The following is a 25,003-nucleotide window of genomic DNA, read 5'->3' on the forward strand; positions in this document are numbered from 1 at the left end:
AAAAAAAAATTTCCGAACTTTTTTTAGAAAATTTTTTTTTCCTAATCATTTTCTCAAAATTTTCTAAAAAAAATTTTGAAATATTTTTTTTGAAAAATGTTTAGGAAATTTTTTTTTTTTAAAGTTGAGAAGTTTGGACAGAAAAAAAATTCAGACTGCACCTGTGGAATGTGAGAGTTGGGTTCAAACACTCGACCTTCTGTCTCACACTGCTGCACAGCTTGGTGAATTTCATCAGAATATAATCTGCAGGCTCTCGCTGCTCTCTCAAGTCTAAAAACAAAGAGCATCTTTACTCGACGTGATCAAGCTTTTCAAAAACATTTTATTTGTTTAAAATGACGCCCAGTACAAAACGTATACAGTAATACCCTCATGTTTGTCAATTCCCCTGAATAAAATATTTGAATCTGTTCAGCTCATGCTCATTAAACAGTATCTATAAGATACACTTGATTGCTCATACAACAGTTGATGACAAAGATAAAGCAATTGTACCTTTGTAACAATAAAAAGCATCATAGTTCATATTTTGGTGGACACAATTTCAGTACAATAAAATTACATACAACGTTCTGTAAAAGTTGCATTGCAATCTGCCTATAAATTACAAAATTCTCAAACTTGTGTATATAGTTTCATTAAGTAAAACAAAAAAAAACAAAAACAAAAACAAAAAATCATGTGAAACTAAGTCTTTATACATTTATAAAAATGGTGTGGCGTGCGGCAGCCCTGCAGAGTCAGCAGCCTCTTCTCTCTGGAGCTGCTGTAACAGGTCAACAATGCACTTGATCTTTTTTTTTTGTTTATTCATTTATTTTTTAGTTAAAACAAGGCAACTTCTCCGACTTTAGAATAAATAATAAATCATCTGCAAACAAACCTGTACCTGTTGAAATATCCAGTTTTTATATTATATATCTATTTATATAGGTTTACATATGTTCTTCGCCCACAACGAACTCCAAAACAGTTGAATGGTGTGTGTGTGTGTGTGTGTGTGTGTGTGTGTGTGAGACACAGCATCTCGGTGGCACTGGTATTAAACGTCAACACAGTCTGCATGCACTGGTTTTCATGGAAAGCCAGATGTGAGTTTTCCAGTTGAGGCTTTTCTTTTCTCCCCTTCTTGGCTTTGACAAAATCAAATGAATATATACTTATATACATTTATAGAAAGTAAAAGGTGCGGCGTGACGGCCACTCATACCCTGGTTGGCTGGTTTTGGACTGATCGCAGCATCAGCCTCATTGATTAGTGGGCCTCCTTGATGCTGCCCCCCAGGTTGGAAGGGTCTTCCTGTGGGAACGTCACCTTATCTGGTGTGTACTCGTTTCTCTTCAGATCTGCAGATGAAAACAGGCCACAGTTACACAACAATAGGACTTCTGCTCCCCTAATATAAATTAAAAAAAACAAACAATAAAAACAATGTAAGTTAAATTCATAGTTCCTGTCACCAAAAATATACTTTTATTTAATTATTTATTTATATTTTCATGATTCTTTTTTGGAAGTTTAAAGAATTGTCCTGTCCAGCAGATGGCGACCTCCAAAGTCAAGAGCCAACTCTGATCACATCGCTACCTTTGCTACTACCTCTGTTGTCAAGCGAGTCAGAGAGTTAGAACTCAGGTTCAGTGGAGTTTGCGAACATGTGTGTCGCTAGTTTGAATCCCTGCTCAAACAGTTCCCTCGACCACCACTCCGTCGTGTTCGTGCCAAAGATTGTTTAAGAATTCAGAACAAAGACATTTTTCCGACCGAGTCAGTTCTCACCAGGTAGTTTGAGTTTGCGACAGCAGGAGTTACAGTGGTGCTTTGCACGAAAGTTCCTGATGGCATCGTCTCCCAGGTTGGCCGGTCCAAATATCATATCGTACGAACTGCAGAGAAACACAGTGAGGGTTTAGACTCACAGTCCTGGACTGGACAGAAGGTAGACTCACCATGAAGAAGTGCGACTCCGTGCTACGTACCCCTTCTCACCACTCTTGATGAGACTCTGTCCTACGTACCCCTTCTCACCACTCTTGATGACAGAGGGGTCCGTCAGTATCTCCCCGACTCCTGCGGAGGAACAAACAGATTTTACCACTTCAACACCAACGACGATCTGAACTGTAGAGCCGTAATCAACCAATGAAAGTCCTGGTCGACTGAAGCCGGGAAATCTCAACTGATAATCGACTAATCGATCAATATCTGAAGTGCCAAAAATATTTGTTCTGTTTTGTATTTCATTTTTGAAGACTTTTTCAGGAAATTATAATTATTTTATTTCGCTTTTGATCAATGGTTGAATTTGAACCATAAAAAAAGGTCATCGTTGTGTTCTTCAGAGCTCAGGACTGCAATTTTATTTTTATTTTATTTATTAGAATCAGAATCTTATTTGTAGGGTTAGGGTACCCAATAAGGTTGACCAATAACTCGACCAGTCGACAGTGAAGAAGAAGAGGTTTTTTTTTTACCCTGCAGGTCGAGCACCAGCAGCTCGCCACGCGTGTACTCGTAGGTCCAGTGGCTGAAGGCCAGCATGGTTTCCTCCAGCAGGTTGGTGGGAACGATTTCGTCCCCGTTGTTGTTGTTGAACTTCCTGAATTCCCCGGTGATGCACTCCTCTATGGCGAACCACTGTCCAGCAGAATGACAGTAGAGCAGAAACACCTCCAGAAACCTGCAGACGCACAAGGTCACGGGTGAATAAGGAAAGGTCAAAAGCACTGACCCCTGGAGTGGACGATGGGGGGGGGGGGCTCACGCCAACAGCTGTCTCTGATCACGACGTTACATTTACAATAAAATGTATTTGTGTTTTTATCATCTGTATTGATTTAGACAATAACAATAAAGTGTTAAGATATAAAGGATAAAGTCTGACCTCGGTGAATATGGAATGGTTTTGGGTCTGACTTGATTGAAGGCAAAGGTCAATTTCTGAGAAGCTCTTTGTTGTTGAATTTCCTGGAGGAGAAAAAAAAAAAGGATGTGATATATAATTTACTGTACATACAAACGCAAACATATATATATAAATGAATAAATATATATACAAATAATTATATATGATACAAATAGAATGTATAGTTTACAGGTGTGTATGATAATCATCAGCCAAATGTACCAGATAAATCATTTTCTAAATATGTTTTTAAAAATAAAACACATAAAAAGTACAGATTTGCCAGAATATATGTACCTGTGTGCTTTATGATTAAAATTACAAAAAAAATGTTTTTAACATCAACCTTTCTTCAAGCAATGAAAGCAAATGCATTAAATAAAAAAATAAAAATCAACCTTTGATTGTAAGAATTTTTTGAAAACTTTCCCAAAACTAAAATTCCCAGACACATATATATATATAAATACATGTGTGTGTGTGTGTGTGTATTCCCAGACACACATATATATATATATATATATAAATACGTGTGTGTGTGTGTGTGTGTGTGTGTCTCGTACCCTGAGACAGAGGTGCAGCACGGTGTCCTCCTTGTAGATGCTCTGCCAGGTCTGGACCACCTCTGGCAGGAAGGACTTGACGATGTACAGGTGACCTGGCTTCAGGATGTCGTACTCTGACCAGGTGCAGAGCACCTTGAGGGCTCGTCGGAGTCCTCCGCCCATCTCCTCCTTACTGAGGAACTCGATTTTGGCACAAAGGCCCCGCTGGGCCCAGGAAGACATGCTGTTGTTGATGGTGTTAGGAGAACTCTCCTCCAGACGGTACACCGTCACCGGTTCACCTGTTCACCAAGAAAGAAGAAACTTGAACCCTGACGTGTTTCCATATGAATAATTCCATCACTCAGACCAGTCACAAAATAAAGACGGTATAAAATACATCCAGAAGATTCCAGCAGAATTTGATCCATACTCATATGTAGGAATGTTGATTAATTCTGCTAAATTACAAACACAACTCATAACTAGCTACAATGTGATTAATAAAATTTAAAATTGTTTGACAGATTCGTCTCTGTTTTATTGTGTAAAATAATGTCAAACGTCAGTGTTTATTAGTTTAATTCATCAAATCCATGTGTTTGAACTAAAAGACTGTTTTATTCTCCCTGCTGATGCACACACTGACCTTTAGGGGGCACAGGAGTAAACGGGATGCTCTGGGACAGTCTCATCAGGTTGTTGCGTTCAACAGCTGCACACACAGACACAAAAGACAGGTGGTCAAACAGTTGTTGACCAGTAGTGGACCCTGGACGTCTGTGTCCGTGCGGCCGGCTCACCTGAGTACTGGTAGCTCTCCATTGGCTTGAAAGGTGAACCAATAGCTGCAGAGAAGACAAAAGCAGCATGAATGTTGGCGTTGGCTGGTCCTAAAGGTGCAGTTCAACATGAACACAGTTCAGTCTCTGCTCTGTGTCCTAACTGTCTCACAGCGGAGCATGAACTGAAGCTAAGCCTGGTGTTTATTTCTGCTTTACTCACAGTCCTTTCTGGCTCCCAGGTGGGTGTGACGCGGGGCGTAGAGAGACGCACTAGCAGCTGTGACCATAGATGGAGGAAAAAAGAAAAAAAAAGAAAGTTAAAACGTCTGATGTCTGAACACAGACAGCAGGTTCTCTGCCTGATCACGTTCTGTTTCGAGATTCTTGATTCTAAAGGTTAGCAGCTTCTAACACAGGTCACAGGAGGTCACAGGAGGTCACATGATCGTGACAGTGTGTCTGTGTATGTGTGGCTGGACATGTGTGACCACAGTGTTATTCAGACAGTTAGAGCAGTAATAATAAAAGTGAGTGCAGTCTTCTCACCACTGAGACTCTCCTGACCAGGAGCTCTTCTTCCAGAGGGACAGGACAGACAAAGAAAAGAAAATGAAAAACCATGGTTAGTTGATGATCATGACATCACTCAATAATCACAGCACAGTACAGTAAAAACCACAATACACTTCAGTACAACTTAGTTAACTTTGGTAACACTGGTAATAAATACATCGTAACAAACAGACACTTTTATAACTAACCTGCATCGTTTTATTCGTTATAACAGAAAAATACAGAAACTGAGGGAAAGTTTATTTTATTTTTTTAGTTCGTTTGGATCTAGGATTAGAATTTGACTCAGATGAGGTTGTGAGTATTATTATATATTTGTAAGACATGAAATGTGTTCACAAAAAAACACAAAAACCTGTGTGTGTGTGTGTGTGTGTGTGTGCACTCACAGACTGTTGGCTTGGACTGATTTGAACTGAACTTTTTCCTGTTGAAAAAAAAACCAAAATAAAGTGTTTTAAAACAATTGCATTCCCCAGAATGAAACAACTGAGCTCTGGTTAATTAAGCAGACTGTGTTGATTCAATATGAGCCACAGGTGAAATTCTTACCAAGACTGCAGTCCTGGGATCCTCGTGGATGAGGATGTCTTCAGCCGACACTCTGCTTCTCTCCCTCTTTGTTAGAGCTTCAAAAAAACAAACACAACAGTGACCGTTAACGACGCTGCGATTCAGAGATGAGTTTGATGAGTCGCTCAGTTATGACTGAACCTACAGAAGTCAGGATGGAGAAAGGCGGGTTTTCGGTCAAACTCTGTGAACCCAGCGTAGGAGTTGACGGCTCTGATGGGGCCGTGACCTTCAGGTTGAGCCTGTGATCACAGAAAGAAAAAACAAAAACCATAGGGTCACCATTTAAAAAGGAAGTGATCTTTAAGAACAATATCAACAAGATCAACACAGAAGATAGAACTCTGATGGTTGAATTTTATAAAGTTGAGCAGCAGGGACTCAAAATCTAAAAAAAAAGATTGTGCAGATTTCCCATCATCCTGTGCGGCGTGGCTTCATTTTAGAGATAACTTTAGACGAACACGAAACAAGAGTGAACAGTTCCAGCGTTCTTCTTCGTACTGTGAATGTACTCACCTGCCTAAAAGTTTTGCACAGGACTGTATAAACTGCCTGCGTTTGCGACGGTGTCATCTGTAAACACACACACACACACACACACACCTGTGGCCTGGTCTCTGACTCCGGGCTGGGCTGTCTGCTGGACACGGAGGAGTCTTTGGGCGTCGAGTGCTGCCACTCCACACTGTCTTTATGTCCTGTCAACACAATCATTCCACTTTAAATACTTTATCATAGAACCTTCATTCACAGGTAACTGAAAACTGTATCTGTTTGAATTTATTTAACTCAATTATTTCACCTGTAAACCAAACACATCCTGATCAGGTGATCAAACCACACCACACCGACAACAACAGAACAGAATTACAGTTAATTTTGATAAGAAATCCCATCATACCTCTCCATCCACCAAACACAGTCTTAATAAAACGGCGAACTTTGAAGATGTTAGTTTGAGAAACAACAGAGAGTAAAGGAGTCAAAGACAGAGCAGAAAGGCAGCAGTAAAGTCTGTGCAGATGATCCTGATCTGGGAGAAGACAAACCCGAGCACCCGGCAGACCAAGCCCTTGGTTTCACACTAAAACTCAAACCTCTTGTTGTGTCTGGTTCTGGTTCTGGTTCTGTTGTTGTGTTCGTCCCCCTGCAGCAGGACTCTGAGGGTCCTGGCAAATTCCGCCTTCTCATCCTCAATTTGCGGGGTTTCCTGGGAGCCACAACAGGGGCCCGGGAAAAACCCGACGGGGCGTTTTTTCTTTTACTGTGACTCACGGCTGCTCCGACCTCAGAAGCCAGAGTCACTTCAGCGTCTGTGCTGTGTTTGCTCAGAGACTCTGATCTGCCCTCATCATCACAGAACGCCTCGTTCACATACCCCAAACTGACCCGGGGGCGTCTGCCCTCACTTCCTAACCCCTCTGTGTCCTTAGTGCAAGAAGGCAAGCAGGCAAGAGGAGTCGAGGCAGAAGCCGAGACAACGATAACAGTAGGATAAACACACACACAGTTTTCATCCTCCTCGTTTCTCTTCTCATCCACACCAGGTTCTACATCATCCTCCTCCTCCTCATACTTACCCATAAAAGCACCAAACTCTACCGCCGTGCTGTCCGGCCGGAGCTCCGGGTGGCTGGAGCCACTGACCTGGGATGGGGTGCTGCTGATGTGGAACTGAGCCACAGGAGAGGGAACGTTGGGCAGGCTGGATGGAGTGTCTGAGAGGCCTGGCTCCTGTGGACGGGCGTGTCTGCTGTGAACCAGCGAGTGGCCGTGGAGACACAGTTCTGTAGGGGAGTCGGCCGCCGCGGCACTTTGGACAAAGGCACTGGGGTCAGCACCGCCTGAGGAGCCTGCCTCTACGGCCAGGTGTCCGAACCCAAACGGGTCTCCCGTCTCTGGACCGAGCCCTGGGTTCACACTGGGGTCCAGCCCCAGTCCTGCGCTTGGCCGGACTCTCCTGAAGCTCTCAGTCAGACCTGCTGCGCTCACACCTGTCCCAAACAGAGAATCTGCTATGTCCACCTGAGCCTGTGGAAAAGAGGAGCCAAAGTAAGGCCCCACGCTGTGTTTTCCGATCACAGAGGATTTGGAGTGAGGCCCGGTGTCCGTGGCCACGGCTGCGATGCTGGGGACCACGTTCTTGGACAGGCTGAGCTCCCGTGTGATCTGGTTGTGGACCTTGCTGGCCTCGGAGGCCCTCTGGGCGGTGAGGGTCTTCAGAGTGTCAACAGTCAGAGCAGAGAGGTCCTGCAGGTGACCGATCTGAGAGTCCAGCGTGTGCAGCGAGCGCTTTATGAAGTTCACCTTGTTCCCGACCTCCTTCAGCTGCAGACACATGATGTCAACTCTGGGGGAGACAGAAAAGTGGCTTCAGTTAGCAGCAGCTCAGTCATTACACCTGCTCATATATATAAAAAAAATCTATATGTTAAAAACTTAAAAAGGAGAAGAAAAGGTTTTACCTTTCTGCAGTGAGACGGATCCGCTCCTCACTGCCAGAGTGAAACTGATCGTCTTTTTCATGAAAGTACGTCTCCACGCACTGCTCCTCAAAATCATGGAGCTTCTTCTGGTCTTCTTCTGTTAGAAACAGCTCTACGACAAGAAAGAACAAACAGACGGATGATACCAAATATAGATGTCAAGGCAGAGCACCAGAGGTATTAGTTCACTATGATATTATAAAATAAAACACTAAATAAAATTGTACAAAATCAGTTAAAAAAACACTGCAAGAAAATGTATCCAGTACACATTTAATTATTATTAAAAAAATGTCTAATTTCTTTTTCTGTTATATAGCAAAACTGTATAAAATCAGTTAAAACAAATTATTATTATAAATCGCTGAAGATCCTAAAAAAATGTTTAATTTCTTTTTCTGTTATATAGCAAAAAACAAACAATTACCATTTATTTCTTAAAATGTCAATTCACTCTTCAGTCCCTGGGTAAAACAATCTCTTATTTTGTTAATTTGTTCCAGTTGGACTCACTTGGACCGTAGGTGTTCTCCTTCTTGCTCTTCCTACACATACAGAAGAGAGAGTAGATGTGGAACAGGAAGATGAACGGCGGCGGCAGGAACGGCTTCTCGTCGTAGGCCATGATGAAGTGGTACCGCTGGTACTTCCACACCAGGTTGGAAATGGACTTGACTTGCATGTATACATTGCTGAAAAGAACAGGAGGAGAATGAAAACATGAGTTCATGTGAGGACACACTGTTATTATATCGTTTATGCTTTGAAATGTCACTCACTTAAAGAAGGCAATGAGGAGGTTGACCATGAGGATATACTGCACGAAGAGGTAGACGGCTTGTAAGAGGGGAGTGAGCCACACTCCTGCTGTACACAGTTCTTTCACATTGTTTTCAGTGGTATTTGCACACACTGTGAAGAGAAGATGAAGGGTTTGTCCTTCTTACTGTCACATACTTCAATATGGAGCAGAAAATAATAACATAATTGTTAACATTGATTTTCCCAAACTAAAACACAGTATGTACTTGTGACGCAGCGACATCAGTACCACAGGTATCGGCCCTGACAGACATGCTAACATCTGTCCTCAGTTCAACGGTACAGAGAAGACGTGAGCAGCTGAGACTCATTCAAAACAACATTGTTGAGATGTGGAAACAGTGACACTCAAACACTGACCACAAGATGGAGCTTCACACTGAACTGAACTGACAAAGTGTCAAAGCTCAGCTGGGTTTGACAGCAGGAAGTTCAGCTCTATTTGACAAAGCCTGGTGTCATCACTGTGGTTTGGGTTGAGCTCACACCTCCACACTGAGCTGCACCACTAATACAGTACTGCCTACAGTAGACCCAATCAAAAGAAGTATTGGTGACAGTAGTACTTGTAATCTGCGAGTACACAGATTAAAATATTCACCAGGTTTGTAAAAAGTGGTATCAGAACAACCCTAGTACTGACACAAACTACTGATCAGGTTCTAAAACACAACCATAACCACAGTGATTTCAGACCAACCCAGGTCAAAGTTCACAGTCTGGACTTAAAATAATGAACTTAGAATTGCACCAATCAGATTAGGATCCTTTGATTGTTGCTTTCACCAGAGTCACCGGTGTTGACCACGTCCTCCACGTGGAGTGAAACAACGCTGACGATGATTAGGCCGTTGTCAGGTAGATTTTAAGGCGCTGGTTTTGACCCTGGTAATCTCATCCTCCTTACCATCGATCTCATAAGCATACACTTCTCCGTACATCATCCAGTAGGGCTGGAAGACCACGTCCTTGGCCAGAGTCCAGCTGGGCTCCTCGTGCGGATACAGAATAGCTTTTCTGGGAACGCCGTAGCTGAGCAGGACTATAGCCATTATCACCACTATGTAAAACATGTTGGCCACCTGGAAGACACGTCACGTAGACTCAATAACACAGCAGCTTAAAGTGGGTACAAAGACAACAGTGAAACGTTTGAGACACATTCAAGTCTGAACAAGTTTTAGTGATAAAAATCAAACACCTTTTAAAATCACAGAAATATCGGGTCAACTTCGGTCTCACTTTGGTTCCAAAGCCCACGACAAACTCAAGTAACTAACAAGAACTTACCATTTTGGCGATCATCATGACGTAGGGCCCGGCCTGTTGGTTGACAGCCAGGATGTCCAGGAGACGCACGTACCAGAAGATGATGTTCAGACAGTAAACTGTCCTGCCGGGGATGAAGGCCACGCCCCCGGCCAGCCTCAGGCCAAAGCCAATGAAGAACATTATAATGGCCACAAAGTCTGAGACGTTAAAATAGTCACTGAACCACACCTTGATCTTCTGGCTGATCTTGCCTGCTTCAGACATGAACATCTGTAGAAAACCAGAGGAGCAGTGAAGTTGGAAAATGACGAAAATGATTTCAGCTCGCTATACTAAAAAAAACCCAAAACATCTGGGATAAATACCTCTCGGATCTTTATGCTTAAAAAAAACAAATCTGGGATAAATACCTCTCGGATCTTTTCCACAGCAGAAGTGATGATGTAGAGGATGACCACCCACTCCTGAGGAGATGGGAATTCAGGCATCTTCACCAGGACCACGTATGAATACAACATCAGGAAGGCCAGGTAGAAGAGCTGAGGGACAAACACAAGTTAGAGGTTCAGTCCAACAAGAGTGAGAGGAGACGAAATGAACCTTTAATTAACGTCTGAGAGGAGCGCCCTCTAGTGTAAACATAAAGACTGAAGACGTTATGAGGTTAATAGTCCAACAGATACATGTTGACTGGTTCAGATGTCAACAATATCTTAGAAAAGGATTGAACGCTTTGAGGTTTTATTAACGTAGATGACTGAAAACTGCAAAAATTGTTAAGTAAAACTAAGCATCATGTACTGTATATAACTCAAAGAATTCTTGTTCTTGACTGTGGGAAAGTTTAAAAATATCCATGCAGACAGGCAAGATGTTGGAAAGGTCAAGGTTCATGTGATGTGTTGGAAAAACAGTCATTACTGTTCAAACTGGAGGCAGAGAAGCAGGTAAAAAGATGTAGATAAGCCCAGACACAGGCTGCGTTTCACACTCTGGCAGTTCCAGTGATAATATCAGCTCCTCTTGTTTTGAACAGCACAACAAAAAGCTGCTGAATCCACAGCAGGGACAGAACACCTGAATGAACGAGGGTCCGAGGGCCCTGAGAACCAGGCTCAGGTCTGTGTGTATGAATAAACATCAGGCCAACACTCAGTGTCAGTGGAACAACGTCGGCTTTAAATACAATATGTGTGACAAAGAGCTGAGGCCTTGTGATTCTGATTGTTCTTACCGTGTTGGACCAGAACTTGACAATGGGAGCATGGTAGAAGGCGTACATCTTCCTGATTAACGGCAGCCTCCTGGATCGAACGTGCGTCTCGATGTCGTTTTTCACCTCGGTGTGATCCTGGGCTCTCGACTCTTTGAACACGTCCTGAAGCCCCAGTTAATAAAACACAAACACAGGAAGAAGGTGAGTAACGTGAGCTTTTAAATCTTACAAAAACCTGTTCACAACAGCCCGATTCTAACCATCTGGATGTCGTCAGCTGTGTTCTGGAAGTTGTGCTCGCTGTCTTCCATGGTCATCTGGTGGTCATCCTGACTCTGGGGGATGTGAGCCATCTCAGCCTTGGATTTGTACTCCAACAGCAGGATGGCAGGAGGGACCAGGATACTGAGAATCACCTGGAAACAAAAAACATACTCACATGGGACGATGCTGCCTTTTTGGCCACAGATGTTTTGAACTAAATGAACGAAAATGTTTGAAAACTCGTCTGTGGAATCAGTCATTTAGAATCTTTTAGCATCAGACAAACAAATATAACCAATATTTATAATTAGTGGGTTAGAGATGATTTTCTTTTTAATCTATTGATTAATTTCCTCCACTGGTTTGTCTGTACAACTGAACGCCCACTAGTGGTCAGGACAGCGTGGTACAAGGGTGGGACACTTCGTGAGCAGCTGATCAAAGACCAAAATAATTGAAATGGAACATGAACCTTGTACCAGGAGTTCTTGCGCATGTTCAGCCTCCCCATCCACATGTCCGACAGCAGCATCTGAGTGCAGGTGTGAGCCACAAAGGGTCGTAAGTGGGAGGAGACCGCCAACTTCAAACAGGTGGAATTACTCCAGTTCTTTAGTTCATAGGTCAGCAGCTTCATGGCCATGGTCTCGTCCTGCCTGAACGACTGCTCCAGCAGATCCACGGCCAAAGTTCCAAAGTCACTGGAAATCATCAGTAGCATCGATGAGGTTTTATGGAAAACTTTTCGATGCATTATTTTTTTAATAAAACCTAAAAGAGGCACAAAGAAGTTGAACATACTTGGAGTACTCCTTGAGCTCCTCTGATGTGTCGTCCACCACATCACTCTTCTTGGCCTCGTAGCCCATGGATCTGCAGAGTTTGCAGGCCACCAGGGCCTTCGCCATGTTCTCCTCGCCGTGCTGCCAGAAGAACAGTGACATTTTCTGCCTCTTCATCAGCACAGCCCACACCAGGAGCTCGTTGAAGGGGTAGGGAAACCGCCGCGTCTCTGGGTCATCGATGTCTACGATCTCTTCTTTGCTCCTCTTTTTGTTCAGATCTGTGGGCGACTCCAGCTTCAGGGAAAAAGACGGAGCAGCCAACAAACGGCAACCATTCAGATGAAGCATGATTTGGTTTGTTGTTTTGTTGTATTTTAGGGCAAAGGTACTTTGAGTTTACCTTGGGTTTGTAGGGCTGTGCTGTCTGTATTTTTTAAAGACAACAACAGGAGTTTACCTTGGGTTTGTAGGGCTGTGCAGTCTTGATGAAATGGTTGTGCCTCGTCTTCTCCTTCTTGTCTGCCTGCATGCTGAAAGATTCGTGATTCTTCCTCAGGTGAGAGCCGGGACCTACCAGGTTACGTCCTGATCTCTGAGCAAGACATGAAAACCTAGCAGTTAATCACTGTTAATCATAATGAGTCCAGATCAATCACCATTCCTTCATATCAGTCTCCAGTTCCTTACAGTAAACAGTAAAAACACTTACCCTGCTGTTGCCATGGAGGTTGTTGTAAATTATTCGGAAGCGTTTCCTGGTGTAGTTGCACCTGTAAGTCCCGCCCATCAGGTACTCGATAACCAGACCCACATCAATCAGAGTTATTTTATAATTTGGAGGCAGGTGACTCTGTAGGATGGAAGAAAAACAAATCCAGGAATGTAACCACAGCTAGCACATGTCGACAGGACACACAGTAAAACTCCAAACGATAAACCGACCTGTTTAACATCCCTGACCAAGTGGAGAAGAGTCGGGTTGTATGGTGGCTGTTTCTGAAGAAAAGGATAAACAAAATGTTTTTTTCACAATGTGATGAAATGATGAGTAAAACACAGCTGACACAGACAGGCCATGTCTGAGGTACCGTGTTGTAGAGTTCCTCCAGTCGACTGATTGTCAGGAAGCGGTGCATGCTCACGCCATTCTCTATGAGCAACTTCACAAAATCCACCCTGTCCATGATGAGTGCGTCCAGCATGGCCTGCTCTAACGAACTCACCTACGTAAAAAGATAAACATCCTGCAATTATTAAATATGACTACAAAATAAACAATGGAAGAAAAAAAAACAAAAAAACATAAAAACATGATCTCTTGTTTACACACATGCTAAGAACTGAACTCAAAAACAACACGGTTCATGTTACAGTCAAGACGCCTGCGGTCTACGTCCAGACCCCTGTTTGACATGTACACAGATGAACGTCTACATGTAAACGTGGACACATACCAGGAGCTGTTGTCCATACACAAACACGTGATTCTTGGCGATGTCAACACGGTCCCAGGCCAGACACAGGACCAGCTGATCGAAGGCAGAGACATTTGTGCCTGAAAATACACACAAAACACACACACACACACACACGTCATTAAACAGTACAGACACGACAGACTTACTGACTCAGAACATCCATTATCCTGTGTTGAAGAACACGTGCTGGACGTTGAGAAGATATTTTAAGCTTGAGGTGCTTCAGTGAAATGTTCAAACAACATGTTTATTTACTGAGTTTTAGAGCAAATGAACGCTGATTGAATATTAACTATTGTTTTCTAAAATCTAATCAGGTTAATTTCTTTCATTAACTAAAGCAGTTTAAGTGTTCATTTTGACAGTTCTCATGATCGTGATCCAAACCAGAGTGAGGGGGAAACAGAGCAGCGTCCAGGACACCACACATCACCAGGTTTAGTCATTAATAATTCAGATGAAAGAATCAATCATGTGATCAAATGACAATCATTGTCATGAAATACAGGATACACTCCACAAAGTGGTCTGCCGTGATAACGCCACTTCCTGTGCTCCAGTAAAGGCTTCATTTATTATCCACGGCACTAAATGAATAGTTCCAGGTTGAGGACGAGTCTTTCAGCAGCGCTCGTGTGAGTGAAAAGGCTTTGAAAGCTTTGGTCCCCCAGGCTCCTTTGAAGGATGAGTTACTGTTTCACCAGCCTTTGTGTGCTCCTGGTCAACAACAGACACTTGAGCCTGGGATTTCTTTCAGTCACAGTTTGTCCGAAACAGGTTTGTCCACATTATTGATCAGCTGCTGTCACAGGCAGACAAATGGAGTGTGGATAAATACTCAGCTCTGTAGAGAGAGTCAGGAGAAATATGTGTTCTGTGTCAGAAATGAGCGATGTCTGTGTTCAAATAACAGGTGACGGGTGTTTTTAGGGGTCACTGGTGAATCAGACCCTCCACAGGAAAACTGAAAGATTAAAATTTCTCAGGTCAATGTTCAACTTCTCTCACAGAGACAAACAGGAAGGACAAAGGGCAAAGGTGCAGCAACAACTGTGGGATTAAGGCCCTGTGCTGTCCAGCAACACCAACTCAGAAAAGAAGGAGGGCGGGGGGGGCACAGAGGGGTGACTCAGTATCGGTGTCCAAATGAAAACATTTCCGCCTTAACCTCCAAGTGTCAACAACCTCAGCTTATTGAAGGAGCGAAGAAAAATCAGTGGTACTGTGGGTAGTGGAGTGGGAGGGGTCAGGGGTCAGGGGTCAGAGATGAATAATCTGCTAACCTTGGAGTAAAGCCCTCAGAATGGCCACATCGATGTCCTGGTGATCCTCAGAGCTGATGTGAAACACAGTGATCTGTGTATGCCAACAAAAAAAAAAAAGAGAGAAAAATATGTAAAACAAATGTAAACCGGTGAGGTTGTGGAACACAAAGCTACAAAAAAAAAAAAAAGAAATATTCAAAATGAAAGCAGATAAAATAATGTTTTACCAGTTCTTTGCTTCTCATACACTCCATCAGAGTCTGAAAAAGGTGGTTGGCATCACTCTGGCTGAAGTTGAAGGTTTTCTTAATGGTTGCTATAATGTCAGTTTCCACTCCATCAGGGAGGCCGCTGTCCAAGAGTGAAGGGACAGAACAGTCACACGTCTGGGATAATAAATGTGATCAGGATAAATTAATCTGGGTTTTTTAACAGTCGATTGTCATCACAGCTGAATAATAATAATTATGGACAAAGAGGAAAAAGGATGTTTTGATTTACAGTATTATTAAAGACACTTCACAGTGATGAAGAGACGGAGCGAATGTTGTCCTTAAGGTTCACCAAAGATCCCTGACTCAGAGTGTTTGGCAGTTAAAAATATAAATGATTCTGCTCACATTCTAAATTTACACATCTTTATTTTATTTTTCAAATTGAAATGACATTGTATGAAACACATCTGAACTTTTATTTTTCAAATTGAAATGACATTGATGAATGATAATGCTAGGCTACAGTTTAATGTTTAGGCTTAAAGTAATTTACATTAGTGTCATATGATCATGATCATCTAATTACCTACAAAACCCTGTCATGACCTAATGATCACAAACGTGTTTCCAACCACATCATCTGATTACCTACAAAACCCTGTCATGACCTAAAGTCTCATCAGTGTTTCACACCTGAAGTTTGTTCCTCGTTCTCTAAAATACCACCGTGACGGCGTTAACTGTACAAGTCAAAGGTGCTCAGTGTTTGTGCACGTCGTGCCCTACCCTCCCTCCTCCGTCTGCTTGTGCACATAGGCCAGAATATCAGCAGCGCGACCCGTGCCCTCACACACCACCACAGGGACGGGGGGGCTTTCCTGAAGGTACTCCAACACCGTCAGGATCACGTTGGGCCCCCCCTCAAAGATCAGAGCCACCACAGGAACACCCTGACCAATACCTGACAGGAAGGAAGAAGGAACAAAAAAAAAAAAAAACAGTCGGGTCAAGGTTTGATGAGTGACATCATCCGTCTTCATTATCAAAGGGACCGACTCCACCCAGAGTGACGGAGTTTGTTAAAGGCTGTGATGATAATGCACCGCTCACTTGGTTTCGACCAAACCAGAATGAATAAAGGGCGTGTCACGGCAGACAAAAGGTCAAAGGTCAACAAAGGTATAATCTATTAAAACATATCAGAGTAGTCGTGTGGTTTGACTGTACAGCTCAGTGATCATTTAAATTTAAGGATGGAGCAAATGTAATTAACTCACAGCTCTGCCGTGATGGGAAATAAATATTAAATTAAAATATATTCTAATGTCAATAAACTACTGTAGAGATGACACTAAAAAATCTAAAGTAACATGTGCCGTTCCAGTGACCCCAGAGTCACTAACTTCTTACCACAACCTGTATTAAGTAGTAGTTGTTTAAGTTGACAAAGACAGTAACAAACACCTTTACACTGACCACCCTGACGTCCAGACAGAGTTTACGTCTCACCAATTCACATTTTAAGGCTTATTAAACCAAAATGAACAGAACATTACGGAGACAAATCTGTTCTGACAGAAGAAACGACATTCGCTTCAGACGTCGTGCTTACGTGCGTGTATTCTTTGGAGGTTGATGTGCTTCTCCAGATCCCGCCGCAGATTGACCTCGGCACCGTACCTCCCCACGGTGCCGTCGTCCACCAGGAGGAAGTGGGAGTGCAGGTTGTTGAGAACATTTAGTTTGCTGAGAGGGTTTAACAGTGTCTGATACGGGGCAACAATCTGTGGGTTGAAAATCAGACAAAAGTTCCTGAAACTGAATGAAGTTCAATTACTATTAAAGTGAGACATGCCAAAGACAAGTACTTACATCTCGGCCAATCAGATCATTCCTATTCTCAATGACTCCCCATGGCGCAATCCCAACAGTGCAAATTTTCTTTGACGATCTGGAACAGTGTTCTTTGAGAGCGTCACCTACGTGCTTTGCCACACCTTTAAAATGGAGACAAAAAATATTGTGTATAATATTTTAAATCATGTGTCTGAGGTCAGAGGCCCCGACCTCCCTGTTTGTCCTGTCAGACCTAATGTCAAACAGATGCAGCAGACACGCACTCAGACCACTGGGTTGACAAACACAACATGAAATCCCTGAGGTAAACGTAAAAAAAAGTGCATAAAACGTGCAGTCTTACTCTGTGGTTTGGTGCTCGTTCTCGCTCGTCTGCAGTAATTAGGTCACACACATCTGTTAATTTGTTTGAAATATGTGTACCTGTTGTTTTTTGGCATGAGAACCGACTGAATCAGACTATAATTTGAATTTCAACAACAGGCTGCATCATCTCCTGCTGTTTTCAGACAAAGTGATAATCCCCGGCTGAAGCCGGCACTATATTTAAATATGACTGTTTGCTTTGTTTAATTTTTTTGTTGATTGTTCATTGGGATCTAATCCTGATGCTTTTAGAACAGGAGGAGGAGCTGCAGCTTTGTAATCACCTGTTTTTACACACGTGTGCTGTTTTTGTCATGGTGAACAAAACTCCTCATCAGTGAGACCTCAGAGTGGAGGCTGTATTTATCTGTATTTTCACATTTGAGTACAGGCATAAACCGAGACATCATCTGCATAACGTTTTATAAGAGACGTAGGTTGAGGCTAAAGAACAAACATGTTCAAACTGAAGCATCCTGTTCATACAGTTCAGCAGCCATGAAGGAACACATTTAGATTTTTCTAAGACTAAGACTTTCCTGGAACATAGAATTATTTATTGCATTTAATGAGCTATTAACAATCCCTAAATATGTGTTCACAAAAAAAACAAACAAGAAAAAAAAAAAAAAACACCGTGCTGTTAGTGCATACAATCCTTCAGTGATTGTTAACTTCTGCTGTTGTTAGTCCAGGAAGCACTAGTTCCATTAATGTTTGATTGAATGTTTTTACTACACTAATTGTTATAACTACCAGTAAGTCTAAAATAAAAAGACATGGTATTTATGATGTATGTTTTATGGCTAGATAAACTACATCCTATTAACTGATGCATGAGAAAGGACCAGAGTGGAAACAGCACCAGGGGGGTAAGTTCACAACAAGTGCATTAGTGCAGGAGATGTTTGAGAACCACAGTCTTCAGTTAATGCATCTCTTGGTTTCAGCAGTCATTTGTGAGACGGGAGAATATCCAAACTTGACAGGGACCAGCAGAGGCCTTACACCTAATCACTGGTCTGGGTAATTGGCCCCGTGAGTAATGATGTAAACACTATGATCAGACCACACCGTCTTAACGCTGCGCTGCAGCTACAGACACACCTTGGCCACCGCACGCAGCCAAATGACATGCTTAAAGTCCAGCATTACAACTTCTGCATCATCAGCAGCTCACTGTGGAACTGGATGTTTGGACTGCGTGACACGGCAGAAACACCACAGAACCCTGCAGCAAACATCTGTCTTTCCTGCCGCTCTTGCGATCGGACCAAAACGTGTGAATGATTCATGTCTGGGAACGTCGGCCCCTCACCTGTGTTGACCCCTCCAGTGAAGATCCAGGCCCCTGTGGTCACCGCCGCTTTGATGAGGCCCTTGCCGACAACCTGCTTGATGCGTGGGTGCAGCTCGAAGTTTTGCACTCCTCCGTGTACAGAGATGAGTATCTTGGGTAACTCCATGTTCCATTCCTTCAGCATCAGCCGGAGGATGCTTTCTGGCCGTGAGTCGTGGGAGAGCCGCACATACTGCAAACATTTAGGAGAAAAGAACAAAAATGTGTTTGTGTCACTGTGCAAACCCATGTCATCTAATTTTCTAGATAAAATGTCTCTGTTGCCACACTTCAAAGAATGATTGTGCCCTCGTACCTTGGCTCTGTAGGAGTGAGACCCTCCCTGGAAGTTGATGACACCATAGGCGTCAGTGGGGCTGGCCTCTGTGTGTCGTTCCACCGACCACTCCTCCAGTTCAGGGACGGCTTGGCTGGGCTTTTCACCCAGCTTCACGTCCGAGTACTTGGTGGCCAAGCTGGCGGTGAAGCCAACATGCTGCCGCACCAGCCGCCCACAGCAGCACCTTGAAGACGGCACAAAGACGGGTCACTGATCCGGACATAAACCCATGACTTTGGAGGTTCATTTGATTCAATCAACTTGACAGAATATGTGGTTTAGGAAGAATCAAATCATTGTTTGAACTAATGAAATTAATATAATATATTATTATTATTATAACAAGAAACAATGACTTAATGAATTACATATTTAGTCTGATTGATGCAGAAGAACTTTTTGCCTGTTGTAAATGTAACAAGTTCCTCTTGGGCTAATCCTGTCAGGTGACTTGGTGAGACAAACAAAGATGATTAACTCACCGGACTAGCTGTTGGCAAATCTGGCATCCTGGAAGGCATCTGGCAACAATTCCAAACAAAACACAAGATCAATGTCTTCTGAATACAAACAAAACTGCAGAACGTGTGCGTGAAGACAAAGGACAGTTGTAATGGGCTGAACTGTCCTGCAGGGAGGGACGCTGTTGTTTTGGTAAGAACTCTGTCAGCGGGGGCAGAGAGAGCTGCTGTGTTGCCCTTAAACCAAGTGATGGTTATGAAACCTGACATCCAGTCAAATGCAGACCTGAGAGTCAACCCTAAGAAAGCTCTGTGGTTAACGGACAAAACGGACAAAACGGCCAGTTGCAAATAATTAAAGTAAAAGAAAACACAGGGACCTAACTGCACTGTGACTTCTTGAAAGTGTAACTAAAAATTACAGGTGAATGATAAAGAGGTGGCTAAACAGTAAACCAAATATTTTACTTCTTGACAAACTTGCTGCTGCGATTCAACCCCTGACACTTTTTATTTGTGTGCCAGTCTCACATGGAGATGGTAGGTTGAATGAGGGCCGAGGTTACAAAGCCAAGGAGACACTGCTGTGCAGTTCTAACAGTGAATTGTTAGATTCCAAACTTTAACTCTGAGACAAAACAAAAATCCAGGTGAACTTGACTTGAAGAGAGCGTGACGACATCTATTAGTCACGTAGATATAATTACAGCCATGGTCATCCTGGGACATGAGATGTGAGGCTTCTTAAAATCAGACATCCTATGGTGTCACAATAAACTATTTTTGTATGGATTATTTAAATATTGGTTCTGGTTGTGGAAATCCAAAGTCAGTCATTCTAAAAGCTACAGCAGGACAGGAAACGTTTTATATAAAGAGTAGAACGTTTTATCCTTTTTCTAAAAGTCCAACGGTCAAGACTTTTAAATTTATGGAGGTTTTATTCTTTTTCTAAAGGACCAACGGTCAAGACTTTTAAATTTATGGTTACACCTCTATCAATTGTACCTCAACATGGCTAGTGTGACAGGCCGAGAGAAAATACCATTCCTGGACCAAAAAAATGAGAGAGACTTGTTTACTAGCTGGCCTGCCTCTCATTTAACACTGTAATTAGATTGACAGACATAGACATTAAAAAAAAGCCCAGAAACAGACTCATTTACTCTCTGCAGAGTGGTGGTTAGGGTTCGGGCCTACTTAACCACACACACCATACAATTACCCCCGTTTCCATGGCCATCAGGAGAAAGAACTGCAGTTCATCGGGCACATACCTGTGGGGGTCCTTTGACACTGGAAGTATGTGCACACATTCCCTTTTGGTGAAAGTGCTTTCTATCCAGGGTTTCTGGGACTGTAAATGAGAAAAAAAAAGAAGAGAGACGTAGTGTAAGACAGAAGCTATTGTTCCTCAACTTTAACTTCAAGTTCACAGCTGCCGAGGTAACAGGTATTAAACATTTATAAACAGAATCAAATAAAACATTAGGCTGGAGATAAATCAACATCGTCCGCTCCTCTTCACACAACAGTGCAAATAAGACTGAAGTTTGAATCCAAACACTGGTGAAATGTGAAAATCAGAAGCTCTGAAGCTCAGATCATGACAATGTTATTAATGAAACAACTTTTTTTTTTGTTGACATTTTAAAAGCAAGGCTTCAGTCAAAGGAATTTTCCATCAATGCCCTCATTTCTGACGTCTCCTACGGTGCAGCTGTGAGAGCCACAGCTGATTAGCCACATTAATCCTCGCCTGCACAAAGAAGAAACCTGCAGACACAGTTCAGAGCTTTGCACCGACAGTTTCCACAGAGTATGGAACTCTCTAATAACAGTGAGTTATTAGACGGCTTTTCAGGTTAGTCCAAATGTACTGCAAGAACGTACAGAGAGTACATTGAATCATGTGATAGGGAGTAAAAACAAAGTATTTCATTCCAGTTATCCTCTCTCTAAAACACCTGTCCACTGTCTCATTCAGAACCGTCTAGGTCTCAGCCATCTGCAACATTTAGCAGCGTTAGTCCACCAACATATAAACAAACAGGTCATCCCACTGCTTGACCAGTGAGACTCAGCGTGTACCTGGACGTCCTCTTCTTCATCTCTGTGTTTAAGGGCTTTGTACAGGAACATACCAAGGCTCCAACATGCATCTCCTGGACAAACCACAGTCACCGCGACTTTACTCCAGCACTAGATCACCAGGAAGAAGCCGCTACACCTCGCCGGGTGTCTGTGTCTCTGAAATCATCCAAATTCGCACGGAGGTCTCAAAGTCTACGGTGATGTGGTTACCATCCAGATCCGGCCCCGGGTTAAAAGCTGAGTGATCAGTGAGAGGCAGCAACCTCCAAACTCCATCCACTGTTAATCTGTAAGAAGCCACTCAGGGGGCAGATGAATGTGTCGGAGACAAACTGCATATTACGCTGTAGCTGAGGAGAAAGAGACGAGGGAGGTGTAGGTGTGGGACGGGATTAGAGAATGGGCAGAGGCCTCAATGATATACACTTTAATGTCTACTGAAGACACTCGCGGCAGCTGTAATTCATGCAGCACACACTGAACCTCTCCTAACAACTCCCTGGCTCCACACTGATACATCAGGAGGTTGTCCAAGAAAAAAAAGGAGAAAAGATCGAGTCGAGATCGACACGAGGTCAAAATCCTTGAAACTTTTAATAAAGTGGATGAATTAACTGAATGTCTGCTGGTGTCGCATTTTACTTTAAAATCTAAAAGAAAGAACGTTTGTATTTGCTGAACACTCCCTGACAGGAATATTCTTAATGTCAAGAACGTGCACAAACAATATGCAGTTTTCTTACAGCTCGTTTAAAACCTCAGCTGATGTGTTAAGACAAAGGCGTTAATTATTATCTGCTCTGTGTAAATGATCATTTACTGCAAAATAAATTCATGTTTGGGTTGGACCTGGCTGTGAAACTTCATTTAACCCACATTTAAAGGTAAAAGGAAAACACAGTAGTTATAGAGTTAATCATAACTACTGCGTTAGATTATAATCTGACAAATGTGCATTATTTCATATATATATATATAAACATACAGAATGAAAGAAACATGTACATATTTAATATATATTACTTATATAAATATATAAATTATAGTTTACTATGATCATCCCTTGTTTTACACTCACTTTAATATTAATTCTATATAAAATACTCTGTATAAAGACTGTCATTGTTACTAACTGGTTCTTTAGGACAGCCCATATATTGACATTCTGGACTGCAGGCCGGACAGTTCTCTTCAGTTTTTTTCTCAAAATTTAGATTCATAGAAACATTCTTCAAAGAGTTCTACATTCATGTGTCTGTGAAAAACATTTTGAACATTATTGTGAAGGGTTACTTCTTATCAGGAGACGTTTGGGCGATGGTTATTGGCACGAGACTCTTTTCTTAACTGTCAATTCAGTGACTAGTTACTGGTTTATTCTAGACCGGCGTCAGCTGGTGTTTTAACCTGAACCACCTGTACCATTCCTGAACCAAAGTGAGCAGAGCGTATTTTCTGGTTATTTTAGTCCAACAAAGTGTTAATGGTGGAGATAAAGCTGTGCTGTTAACCTGTCACCATGGTACCTGAGAATGTCAGGAAACAAAAGACTTGAGGGCTCCTGCCAAAAACACACTGTCTCACTTCCACTTCCTCACTCCCTCCCTTTTCCTTTCTGATTTTTATGCTCAAGTTTTCAAACTGTGTTCCTACTGAAAAAAACAAAACAAAAACCCCAACAACAACACACCTCTACGTTATGAACAGAAATCTTCTTCATGTTCATGTCTCTGGGTGCGAGTGTCTGACTTCAAATTTGAAAATGACTAAAGCACCAACTCAGCTCAGTAGCCCTGACAGTCGGCCCCTCCTTCACCTCCGTTCTTGTAACTAACAGCATTACTAAGCGGACTGGTCAACCCATCAGTCCTCTGGCCTTGTGTGACGTAATATGAGCAGAGATAACATCTGGCCTGGCAAGTCTTTTAAACAAAAGACAGAGTGAATGTGAAAGGGTCTGCATATAACACGTAGGAGGGGGACATGTAGAATAAAAAGCAATCGTTTTCATATGATATGACAGCATACCAATGCTAACGACACACCTACTGATGCATGTGACAGTACGTATTACATACATCATGCGGTCACAAATGAACTGAAGCATTGACATGGAGATGAAGGTTTAGAGACGGTGAGAACAGAGCAGAGGAATCTGGCTTTAGAAGTAATTGTTAAAGGAATTGACCCCAAGGGGCTTTGGTTTGCAGTGCTTTTATTCATTAAGCCCAGTGCTGTGAGGGAAACTAAACCACTCTTAATGCTGTCTCCACAATGACACCTTTCACTCACACATTCTATTGAACTGTTGTTTCACTTCACATAAAATCACAAGTGTTTTTATATTTTTTTTTTCTTTAAGCCTGGTGTGAGTAACCAACAGGTGGAGTAAAATTAACAGTATATCACACAGAGAGTACTGGTAGGTGAGGAGCAAATAAAATAATAAAACAAATTAAATTAAATTAATATATATAAAAATAATTCTAAAGTGTGTATACTGTGACATGCATTGATTCAGTACCAACATATCATGTATACATGAAGGATGTTCAGTGTATGAGGAAATATATAGGTCTCAATGTAGATAGATAACTTTAGCCAAAATACTTAAGAAACCCCTGTATCAAAGTATTTAAAATGAGTCAACTATCAATGAACCAAAAAAATAAAAAATAAAAAAATAAAAATATAATTCATTAGCATATATATTGACTGTAAACTATCAACTTTGTAGTTTAGGTTATTATCAAATCAATGGATTATCTATGTTATTAGTATTATCAGCATCATTATAATTATTACCAAATTAACACTATAAAATATAATTATCATATACAGTATATATATATATATATTGACAAAACTTCCCTCAAATGACGGCACTTGATGAGCAAATCATCAGACCCTAATGACTTCATTTTAATTGTTGTATTATTAAAACATTTTGCCAAATCTGCAGATGTGTAATTTGGCCACCTGCCCTGTAGTACACAGGTCCAAACATGGTTTCGATTAAACTTTTACAGACCTAAGTGTTGTTTTCTGCTTGGGAATCTAACAATACAGCAATTATTTTGATGGTTGTTTGAAAAAAATCAAGGTCTATTAAAAGTGGAAACAATGAGAGGAGGGTTCAATATATCATTCTGATAAGCTTCTGGGAAAGAGGGCAACACAAGTAGAGTCAGTTCACAGAGTCATGAGACCAAAGTGTGAGACGGCTGACTCTCCTGATCGCTCACACTCGTGCCCCACGGCACAAAGACAGGCACAGACTCATACCGTGCTGTGCCTCGATGCAGCTGTGGAATGAACCGTATTATCATCCTGTGAACATCTGGCAACAACTGAT

General features: G+C 42.1%; 1 protein-coding gene across 5 annotated transcripts; it reads right to left on the bottom strand.

Annotated features, from left to right (window-relative positions):
- Window positions 1-128: 128 nt before the first annotated feature.
- trpm7 (transient receptor potential cation channel, subfamily M, member 7) lies at window positions 129-24,295 on the bottom strand. Of its 5 annotated transcripts, XM_025055408.1 has the most exons (41): window positions 21,646-21,696; window positions 20,832-20,911; window positions 19,576-19,614; window positions 19,070-19,277; window positions 18,733-18,946; window positions 17,064-17,188; window positions 16,804-16,975; window positions 15,978-16,152; window positions 15,204-15,327; window positions 14,995-15,067; window positions 13,688-13,788; window positions 13,322-13,456; window positions 13,176-13,229; window positions 12,943-13,083; window positions 12,691-12,825; window positions 12,250-12,527; window positions 11,921-12,149; window positions 11,445-11,600; window positions 11,203-11,346; window positions 10,379-10,507; window positions 9,987-10,238; window positions 9,604-9,778; window positions 8,654-8,786; window positions 8,388-8,566; window positions 7,854-7,986; window positions 6,969-7,738; window positions 5,992-6,086; window positions 5,531-5,627; window positions 5,365-5,441; window positions 5,202-5,239; window positions 4,786-4,814; window positions 4,460-4,516; window positions 4,258-4,302; window positions 4,104-4,169; window positions 3,473-3,756; window positions 2,889-2,971; window positions 2,479-2,684; window positions 2,023-2,074; window positions 1,784-1,890; window positions 1,214-1,350; window positions 129-273 (listed from the first exon to the last, which is right to left on the bottom strand). In XM_025055408.1, exons 1-40 carry the CDS (start codon window positions 21,694-21,696, stop codon window positions 1,259-1,261), a joined length of 5,733 nt encoding a protein of 1,910 aa, XP_024911176.1. In that variant the 3' UTR covers window positions 129-273; window positions 1,214-1,258. The 5 variants fall into 5 exon arrangements, 4 of the variants coding, with proteins under 4 accessions (XP_024911176.1, XP_024911175.1, XP_024911177.1 ...); XM_025055407.1 differs by lacking the exon at window positions 129-273 and having other exon boundaries at window positions 306-1,350; XR_003049674.1 differs by lacking the exons at window positions 129-273; window positions 1,214-1,350; window positions 1,784-1,890; ... (16 more) ...; window positions 9,604-9,778; window positions 9,987-10,238 and adding an exon at window positions 10,890-11,089 and having other exon boundaries at window positions 10,381-10,507; window positions 21,646-24,278.
- Window positions 24,296-25,003: the final 708 nt, after the last annotated feature.

This window comes from Cynoglossus semilaevis, chromosome 5, assembly GCF_000523025.1.
Source record: "Cynoglossus semilaevis isolate Cse_v1.0 chromosome 5, Cse_v1.0, whole genome shotgun sequence".
Classification (NCBI taxonomy): domain Eukaryota; kingdom Metazoa; phylum Chordata; class Actinopteri; order Pleuronectiformes; family Cynoglossidae; genus Cynoglossus; species Cynoglossus semilaevis.